We start from the raw sequence: 10167 nt of genomic DNA, 5'->3' as shown, positions 1-10167 counted from the left end.
ACACAAATGTTCACCACTGCTCCGTCCATAGTCACCAAACCCCAGACAAGCCAGTGCCCTTCAGCAGTGTCCAGACCAGTGCTGTGCTGTGTGCGCATGTGGACGGCACCCCAACCCTTGAAAACAAGTCCGGAATACGCGCCCGACGTGGTGGGCGCTGAGTGGCCTGGCTCAGAGCCAGCCACAGAGGTGCCTCGGGGAGGTTCCCACACCCCCAGGTGCATGCTGTGTTGAAACACACCTGAGGTTCCCACACACTTTACACGCGTATCCTGAACACAACACGGCACCAGCAGGAACAGCACTGAGCCAGAGGAGACGAAATCTGCTCAGAAACACCCAGGGCTCGGGGGCCCACAGCTCAGACCCCCACACCTCACAGGGGCCCAGGGAGGGGACCTGAGGCCTCGCACTGTGCCAGGCTCTGGGGAGACAGAGCCCCAGGGAGGGGCCTGGACTGCTGAAGACAACCACTCAGGGAACATTCCAGAACCACGGTCATAGGTGCTGTTGGCTAACAGCGTCCCCCAGGAGGGGCTGGTGGCTTGGGGGTGCACAGCATTGTGGGGGTTTAGCCCCTTGACGTTCTCAGCCTGGACACCCAAACCGTTCCCTGTGGGGCTGGAGGAGACAGGCCACCCTAAGCAGCCGTGCCCTCAGCCCAGCAGTGCCTGGAACTGACGGTGCCCACTGGGCCCTGCGGGGGTGTTGGCTCTCCAGGGTCCTCGGGGCCTGTCTGTCCTGGGCTGTCAAAGGCTCTCCTGTCTTCTATTCACACCCTGCCCAAGCTGACATGTGGATGCCAGGCCTGACTGCCAGCCTGGTGACCAGTGCCGGGGCAAGCAGCCCTTTCTGACGTCCTCGGAGCCAGGCACCACCAGCATGAGTCACTCGGCAGGGAGGGGGATGACTGAGGGTTCCCCCATCAGAGACGACATTCAGAGCAGGACACCTGCTCTGCCCGTGCTCCCAGTGTCTTGGGGAAAGGGTGCCTGGGTCTCTGCCCCGTGCCCATGGGGAGCTCTCCCCAGGAGACCCGGGTGCCCCCTGCCTGGAGCAGTCCTCAGGAGTTCTGGGACAGCCGTGCCTGCCTCTTCCCCAGAGACACTAGTCCGGCTGCCCGGCTCTCCCGACACAGAGTGGGCCTGTTCTCCAGAGCCCCAGGTGCTGGAGGAGCCTCCGAGGGCGGAGCCCGGCATCCTCGCTGCCCATGCGTCCCCAGCCCAGCGCCCTGCCCCGAAGCCCACCCAGCAGGTCAAGGCTGCTGCTCACACAGGATGCCCTGGGGGGCCTGCACTAGCTTCTCAGGCTCTGAGTCCCCTGGCCTCTGGGCCTGGCTCGGTCTCTCAGGGACACTGGGGCCAGGCCTGGGGCCTCTGGGAGCTGGGATCCGGCCAGCACAGCCTTCGGAGGACTGAAGCCTGTTCCTCTGGGGCGGATGTCACAGGCCATGCTGGGCTCGGAACTGTGTGTCCACATCCTTGTGAAACAGCCCCTCCCCCACATGCTTAGGCAAGCCTGGGAGTGAGGGGCTGCGGCTCCCCTGGGGCACCAACCTCTGGGATCTTCCAGTAGCTCCTGAGACCTGAGGAGGCTGGGAAGGAACCCCCGGCTGGTGGGGCCCGAGATGGGAGTGGGGGCTTCCGGGAGGCTTCTGCCCAATAGGGACCTGGCCTTAGGGGAGCCAGGTTGGCACCGCCGTCCTGCACATCAGCTTTTGTGCTCCTGGAGGGTCTAGTGGTCCTGTCCAGCAAGACCCAGCCTTGGGGTCCCCAATGCCTGCTGGCCGCCCCTGCCTCCCCCAAGACCCAGCAGGATACAGAGGACCTGGAGCGGCCTTTTCTGGGGCCAGCGGTGGCCGGTGACAAGGTCCCCAGGCCCTGCCCGTCCTCCCCTCACAGGTGATTCCACCAGGTGAGCTCCTGGGGGCAGGTGAGGTGACGTCCAGCCACCTGGGAGGGCTTCTTCCCTCATCTCAGGAAACCGGAGCCCTTCCTGCACCCCACTTGGGCTCAGCGGCTGGATGGTGATGTCCACTGGACCATGCAGCTCAAGCCCTGGGCAGCCGAGAGCCAGGCCCCTCCTATTGCTGCGCAGGCTCCAGCCCCAGGCCCGCCCACCGCGGTGGGGAGTGTGTGGTCACCACCCTGTGGACGTCACCAAGAAAAGGTGGCCCTTGGTGGGACATGGACTTGGGGCCCAGAGGACCCCGGGCTGATGTGGGGGCTCCCAGCCTTCTCTAGGGGGCCACAGGGGCTGGGCTGCCTCTTGTCCACCCTTCTCGGCCTGGGCAGGGCTTGGGCCAATGCACCTGCCGTCAGTTTCCGGCTGTTTGGAGGTCTCCCTCAACCTGTGCTGCCTGGCCGGGCTCATGGGGCAGAGTGGACAGCCAAGGACACGCCCACCACTGGCAGAGAGCAGAGGAGACGATGCCCGTCACCATGCAGCGCGTGGACCATTGCCGGTGCCGCCTGGCCCGCAGATCATCGGAGCCTCGGGCCTTGACCGTGAGGCCCCGGGGCCCCGAGCCCGTGAACCCTCAGCCACAGAAGCACCCACCACCAAAGGACCCCAGAGCCTCCACGCTGCAGAAGCTGCGGTCATCCTGCACTGCCAGGGGCGGCCACTAGAGGCTCCCCAAAGACAGAACAGGCCCCGGGGCTCCGGTGCAGGCCAGCGCCAGCTGCACAGGGTGGGCACCCACGCAGTGGAGGCACAGGGCTCAGGGTGGGGAGCGCGGCCCACCCTTCCCCAGGGCTGGGAACCACGGGGGAGGGAAAGGGGAGCAATGGTCCCTTCCAGGGAGCTGACACCTGCATTTCTGGGGTGGACAGACAGGAGGACGCACACACAGCGCTCAGGACTTCTGCTGCCCTGCGGCGGCTGCCCTCCAAACGCGCTGTGACCCGGATTCTCTCCAAGCCTGGGTGTCGCTCCTGGGAGGTGGCTGGGTCGGCTTCCGTACTGGAAACAGTCCGCACGCTTTAGGACAAAGAGTCCCGCCTGGTGGCTGGGCAGGTGTGCCAGGCTCTGAGCAGCTCTCCGCGCTCGGGGCGACCATGGAGCCCGGCCCTGCTGCCCTCTGGGCGCCCGCTGGCCCTGGCTTCCTCCTAACGTGCGTCCAGGCGCTTTAACCCCCAAGCCAAGCCACTGCCAGTCAGGTGGCTGCAGGAAACGTCAGTGCATTTACTTGGGAGTACACCCCACACCCAACACACACTTGTGGGCCCTCGGGGAGGCCGGGGCTCCCAGCGAGCCGAGACCCCAGCCCAGCCCCCCTTCCTCTGCCTCTTCAGCTGGATGCCGCCCCCCCCGGGCTAGATGGACCCGCAGTGGGCTCCGTGAGCAAGGCTTCCCGACTCTCGCCCAGGTGCTGGTGGTGGTTGGCGCAGGTGGGGAGGCAGTGGCCGAGCCTGACCCCAGGGGTCCCGAGGCACCCACGGCACGGGCCCCTCCCCAGGCTCGTGGAGGCGCTGGGAGACCTGCTGTCCGTGGCCCTGCAGGACCCCACTCCCACCACCACGGTCCTGCTTGTGCATCCCACGCCTCCACTAATTAATATTTTTAAGCTGCCCCTGTGTGCTCTTTGCAGGAGGAGTCATTGTCTGGGTTAGCGGTAGTCTTCAACAAAAACCTGGCATCAGGCTGCAAGAAATTTGTTTAAGATTTAACACATAGTAACATCAAAACAAACAAGCGCTGCCATGGCAACGCCGACCAAACAAAGGCTCGCAGATACCCCGAGCTGGCGCCACGCCGTGGAGCCATGGCAACCTGCCCCGAAAACAGAAATCGCTGGACTTTCTCTCTACCGAGCCCTGTCAGAGTCAGCAGCTTTCTACGGTACCTAAGGCCACTTCCTCGCGGTCCCCAGGCTCCTGAGGGAGGCAGGGGCTCCCACAAGTGACAGTGGGCCTCCCCTCCCCAAAATGCAAAACAAAAGCAACCCGACACCCCTCAGGCCTGCCGCACACCACTCCTTGCTTTTCCCGGAAATCAAAGGAAAATCTCTGTTGTCCTAGACCCCTCCTGGCGGCCCCGCCCCTCCTGGTGGCCCAAATCCCTCTCTCTTCCTGAGACAAGGGTGTGAGTTCAGGTGGTCCCTTGCTCCTGCACAGCTGGGAGGTCAGGAACCCCTGACAGGATCATAGGGACCCCCGAGGGCAGTGCAGGCTGCAGGAGGGAAGGACACTTTGCGGGTGGGGGACGGGAGGAGGCGGAGGCAGCCCTGGAGGACCCCGGGTGTCACAGGGGTCTGCGTCTGCAGGTGAATGGGGAGGCGGGGAGGTCAGAATCCCTTGGCCTCCCCTCAGGCCAGGGTCACCTGAGCTGCTGCCTGCAGGACACCCTCCCACACAGCGCCCACCCACGGCGCCCACCGGGCTGCCCGGGACTGGGTCTCAACCTCAGCCCCTCTCTAGACTTGGGCCACAGCTCTCTGCTCCCCCCAACCTTGACCCTCATGGTCAGCCCAGACCGGCACACCCCGAGGCTGGTCCCGGGTTCTCAGTGGGGAAGTGGTTGTGCTGGAGTGGGGGTGCTGAGCCTCGGGTCCCAAGTGCCTGGGCAGCTCCAGCCTTGCCTCTGGCAGCGAGCCTGGACCAGCTGGGGCTCCTCCGGCCTCCTGTGGCGCCAGCACCCCACAAGCAGGGAAGGGCTCCCATCATCCTCCAAGTGAACCACAGCAGCACGGCCCCACCCGCCACAGGGCGAGCTCTGCATGTGTGTGCAGGCATGTGTGTGCACGTGTGAGGCCATGTGAGTTCTGCATGTGTGTGCACGTGTAGGGCCATGAGAGTTCTGCGTGTGTGTAGGTGTGTGTGTGCACGTGTGTAGTTGTGTTAGTTCTGTGTGTCTGTGCAGGCATGTGTGTGCATGTGTGCAGTTGTGTGATTTCTGCATGTGTGCAGGTGTGTGTGCACGTGTGTGGTGTTCAGTGTGTCTGTACAGGCATGTGTGCATGTGTGAGGTCATGTGATTTCTGCGTGTGTAGGCATGTGTGTGCATGTGTGCAGCTGTGTGAGTTCTGGGTGTCTGTGTAGGCATGTGTGTGCATGTGTGTGGTCATGTGATTTCTGTGTGTGTGCAGGCATGTGTGTGCACGTGTGGGGCCGTGTGAGTTCTGCATGTGTGCAGGTGTGTGTGTGCACGTGTGGGGCTGGATGAGTTGTACATGTGTGCAGGCGTGTGTGTGCACGTGTGGCCGTGTGATTTCTGCACGTGTGTAGGTGTGTGTGAGCACGTGTGAGGCCGTGTGAGTTGTATGCATGTGCAGGCGTGTGTGGGCACATGCATGGCCATGTGCACGCATGTGCCGCAGCTTGAAGGCAACTTTCTGCAGAAGTAATCGTACGGTGTGTCCTGGCCGATGCCAAGGCAGCCCTGCAGGGCTGACGGCTCCTGGACAGGCTCTTCCTGCTTCCCGCCCAGTCTTCTAGAAGCTTCACCCATGGGCAACACCTCCACGCTGCTTCGCCCCAGGTCTGCTCCTGTGTATCCTGGAGCACACACTGGGTGGCACAGAGGGCAGCCGGGACTGGTCCCAGACGCACCCACACACCCAGGCCTGCTGGGAGGCCGCTGTCAGGGCCAGGGAGCACGGACTGGGATCTGCGAAGGGGCTGGCCCCTCCAAGCAAGGACACCTGAGGGCGGAGGAGGAGCACTGCGGGGAGCAAGGGTCCTGGCGGCCAAGGGGAGGAGCCTGCCCTGCCCGTGCCCACGCAGGCTCCAGACACGGCGGCCGCACCGCGAGCTCTGCCTGCCACTGCACACACTAAATATAGCCGACCCAGTTTCCCTCTCCCGGTCCGTGTGCCCAGGACACGTCCCCTTGGCAGAGTGAATTCTGGGCTCAAGACAAGGGCAATGCCAGTGCCAGAGGCTCTGGCCCCCGATGTCCCAGGCGCAGCACAGGTCAGTGCCGCCTGCCCATGGCTGCCGACCCACCAGAGTGGCCCTGGTTAGCAGGACCTGCCAGCTGCTGGCTGGGGCCGTCCACACAAGCCCACATCGTGTGGCCTGCTGCTGCAGGAGGCTGCAGTTTTCCAGCAGGGCACAGCAGGCTGGTCTGTCCCCCAGGTGCCGGCTGGCATGGCGAGCCCTGCATGTGATGTGCCAAACCCCAGGGAGCCTGTGGGAGCCTCCCTTTGCCAAAGAGCCCACAAGCGGGGTCTGGACAGCAGAGTCGCCTCTGCCATCGTCCCAAGGGAGGTGCAGGGACAGTGGCCCCCTAGCCCCGAGACAGTCCACGGAGACTCTGTGGCCGGGGGTGTAGCACTGGGGGTGGGGGCTGTTGAATGGACCCTCACAGGCCGAGACCCAGCCTTTGTCAGGGCCTTGCTGGTCCCCTCGCTTGGGCAGGCTCTGCGTGCCCTCCTGGTCTCCAGGGTCCCCAGGGATGAGTGGTCCTGGGTGGGCGTGGGCGTGGGCGCTGGCCGCTGTGGCATCGGCAAACAGCAGCCCTGTCAGAGGCCAGGGAGTGCGAGGCTGCATGGCTACCTTGCCAGAGGCTCCAGTCACAGCCTCCTCTCACACCAGCCGGTGCCTGAGCCCATGGGGATGCAGAGGCTGGGAAGTCACGAAGGAGGGAACTGGGGGCACTGGGTCAGGACAGGGTCAAGGGTGAGACCAGCTCACACCTGGGGCCCCTGATGGAGCCTCTCCTCCACTTCTCCAGGACCGAGGCTGTGAGCTGTCAGGATGACAAACAGGACTTGCTGGTCTGGCCGCCCCACGCCATCCCCTGGAGCTGGGGCAGCCTGAAAGGCAGTCAGTGGGCTGGAGAGAGAGTCCGGGTTCAGGCACCTTCTGGTGGTTTCACGGCTTTTCCAGCACAACTTTCCTGAGGCAACTTGGTGGATCTCCACTCCCAGGAGGTCACCATATTGATGCTGAACTTAGCGCGGACACCGGATCGGCATAGCGCACTACAGCCCAGAACTCCTGGGCTGAAGCGATCCTCCTCCCTTAAGCTGCGGTGACAGGTGCGCACCACCACGCCCGGCAAGCATAACTTTCCAGACCCAAGCGCCCTCGGGTGCACTCAAATGTGCCACACACAACAGGACGTTCACCAGGGCACACATGACCCAGGAGACAACCGAGACCCAGGGGACACACGTGACATCGCCATGGAGCGCAGCAGGGACGGCACCGCTGCAAAGGCCACAGAGCCTACCTAGAGCTCATAGACGGGGCGCTGGTGCCGCAGATGTGAGCCCCCCCACAGCCTTCAGCACAGGGTGCCTGCCCCAGGGCCCGGCCCCTCGAAAAGCCAAGGTTGCTGGTGGGAAGCGGGCAGGACCTCTGAGGTGAAAGAGGTGATGGCTTGCAGCGATGTGGAAGTGAAATGGATCACACTGGCGGCCGTGGACGCAGGAGCAAACCGTCGAAATGAAATAAAGCCATTTCCACCCAGGCGATGGGACGGGGCGCGGGGAACTGCTGTTTTCATCAGGCACGATCACATCGGGTGTCGGGACACACGGTCAATGTGCCGGAGCGTGTCAGGGTGCCTCAGCATGCTTCCCAGTGTCCGGGAGAAAACAGGCACACAGTTGACACAGCAACATATGTGTGCACACACAAAAACACACGTGCACACAAGACGCAGACAAAGCACGTGGCGCAATGTGGTTTCACGGTGGTGGCCGCGGCAGCCCCCCGGTGCCCTTTGCTGTTTTGGGGCCCGTGGGAGTCCCCGGGCAGCAGCGGGGTGGCACAAAAGCTGTGGGAGAGAGGCTGGGGACAGCCGAGAGGCCAGCTCCATGCCCGGGACACAAGCTCCCAACCCCACAGACTCAGCCCCTGAGCCAGACCGCGGAGGGTCGGGAGCTCTGCCTGCCAGCAGCCACCTGCCTCTCCAGGCTCCAGGCAGGCCCCATCCCCATTCCTGGGGCAGCCCAGTGATCCCAGCCACAGCTCCCTGACTTCGGGGTGCAGCGTTCACTCCAAGTTGTCTCCGAGGCCAGACAGCCCCTCAGGCCACGTCCCATGCCCAGCCCCCACAGACCATGGGGCCGGGAGGAGCTGGGGCTGCCGCTGACGACATGGCACCCAGGGGTCCGGCAATGCCAGGACCACTGCTCCCTGGATGCCCAGAAGGCACGTTCAGGCTCCTGTGTCTGGGCTGCTTCTAAGAAGGGTGGGGTCTTGAAACACAACCCCCTCCACCTCCCCATGGCCCGCTCCCCACAGAACCCACCCAGGGACTCAGAGTCGCAGACCCCATACGCGAGGTTGTGGGCTCGAGAGGCCGGCGCACTCACTTGATCTTGCTGAAGACGATGTCCACGTCGGTGACAGTCACGTTCCTGCCGTCGATCACCTGGCAGTCCCTGCACAGCTTCGACCAGTTCTTACCGTGCATCTCCCTCCCAGTGGCCCTGGTGTCCCCGTGCACGGCGAAGCGCCGGAAGGCCTCCTCCAGGGCGCTGAGCTCGGGGGCCGCAGCCGCCCCCTCACCGGCACCCTCCGACTCCAGCGACAGTCTCTTGGCCGCCCTGTCCTTCGAGGGGTCCCCCGGGGACTTGGGGGGCGTCCTGTTGGCAGCTTTGGCGGGCTTGGCCTTGTCAGCCATGTTGCTGTGGAGGAAGAAGAGAAAGGTGTCACCCAGGCCCTGTCCTGACTGACCCAGGTGGCACACAGGAGACCCGCCGTGTCAAAGACCACCAGGATGTGCAGGCCCTCCAGGGGCTGGGTCCGAGGCCCCTCAGATGCTCAGAGCTGGGGCACGTCTGTCCAGCTGCCGGACAGAGCTGAGCCAAGCGAGGCCCTGCCTGCCGCCGTCAGTGGGTCAAGGACCCCCTAAGCCAGATAAAGCCAGCAGCACAGCAGAGCCCAGGGTGGGAGCTGAGCTGGGTGCCCAGGGGCTCCAGGCCAAGGAGGCTCAGGGTGTGACCTGGCAGCATGAAAGCCTATTCCAGGTCTGCCATGCCACAGTTCCACTGCCTTTCCGGGTCCTCCAAGCCACAGTTCCACTGCCTTTTCCAGCCCCCCATGCCACAGTTCCATGGCCTTTCTGGGTCCCCCTGCCACAGTTCCACTGCCTTTCCGGGTCCTCATGCCACAGTTCCACTGCCTTTCCGGGTCCCCAGGCCACAGTTCCACTGCCTTTCCAGGTCCTCCAAGCCACAGTTCCACTGCCCCTCCTGTGGACACCAGCTCTGCAGCTCTGGGGGACACCTCGGGTCACACCCTCCCCGGCATCCATGAGGGGACCCCCTCCTCCGGGGTCTGTGGTGGGTCACCCTCTTCCAGGGTGTCCACAGCAGTCATGTGACAGAAGCTATCACCACGGTGCAGAGCCTCTAACTGGAGATGGAGCTTTGGGTTAGGGAGGGTGTATGGTGGCCCTGGGGGTGCCCAAGAAGACTCTGTCCAGGAGTCCAGGGTCTGCTGAGCATGAGGTGGCCCCGGCCAGGGGAGGGGACTGTGAATGTTCAGGGCTGAGGCAGTGGGGGGTGGTGCAGGGACACCCCCTGGACTTTGCAAGGCACACACCTCCAAGCTGGCGGCCAGGCCATGGGGTTAAAAAGACAGGAGTGCCGCCCAGGCAGGGCTCAGGGATGCAGGGCTGTGCAGTGGGGCGGTCGTGGGCTTCTGAGGCCACCTCCCCACCACGCGTGGCCTCCAGTGAGACAGTCAGGCCCCGAAGGACCCAGAGTGCAGTATTAGACTCAGGGCCCCACAGCCACTTCCCTGAGGGGCCTGGACAGCAGGTCACCCGTCAGCACCACACCAAGAGCTGAATGTGGCCTTCACACACAGGCACAAGAGCAGGTGGGAGGGGCCGTGCTGAGGACACAGGTGTGTGAGACACAGGTGCGTGCCCCAACCCTGGGCCTCATGATGCCCTCTCAGATCTGCAGTTCTCAGCATCAGTCAAGGCCAAAGCGTGCTCCGTCACTGTGGGGGTCCTGTGGGTGGCCCATGATGACCTTGAGTGCCCACAAATTCCCCCAAAACAGCTGGAAAAGATCCTGGGGCACTCCCTACATTGAGGACCTTCAAGGCCTCAGGTCCCACCCATTCACCCCTTTCCCAGAAAGGCACTGAAAATGCAGTTGCCAACCCTGAGGGGGGCATAAGGGTAGGACCGAGTCAGGGGCAGGGCTGTGTGGGGCAGGATCCCGGGGGTGGGGCAGGGCCTCGTGGGGCAGGGCCG

At 64.0% G+C, this 10167-nt stretch overlaps 1 protein-coding gene across 3 annotated transcripts in view; it reads right to left on the bottom strand.

The window, feature by feature from the left end:
• The window catches only part of LOC108294180 (tubulin polymerization promoting protein), a 32956-nt gene that overhangs the window by 6643 nt on the left and 16146 nt on the right, over positions 1 to 10167 (bottom strand). For all 3 annotated transcript variants that reach the window (XM_037734028.1, XM_017515967.1, XM_017515968.2), the window contains exon 2: positions 8270 to 8584. In XM_037734028.1, the coding sequence (XP_037589956.1) occupies positions 8270 to 8580 (311 nt within the window). In that variant the 5' untranslated portion in view covers positions 8581 to 8584. The remainder of the gene's footprint in view (positions 1 to 8269; positions 8585 to 10167) is intronic.

This window comes from Cebus imitator, unplaced genomic scaffold, assembly GCF_001604975.1.
Source record: "Cebus imitator isolate Cc_AM_T3 unplaced genomic scaffold, Cebus_imitator-1.0 Scaffold567, whole genome shotgun sequence".
In the NCBI taxonomy this organism is placed as follows: domain Eukaryota; kingdom Metazoa; phylum Chordata; class Mammalia; order Primates; family Cebidae; genus Cebus; species Cebus imitator.
Note: the sequence above shows the minus strand (reverse complement) of the source record. Positions and strands in the feature narration are given on the sequence as shown.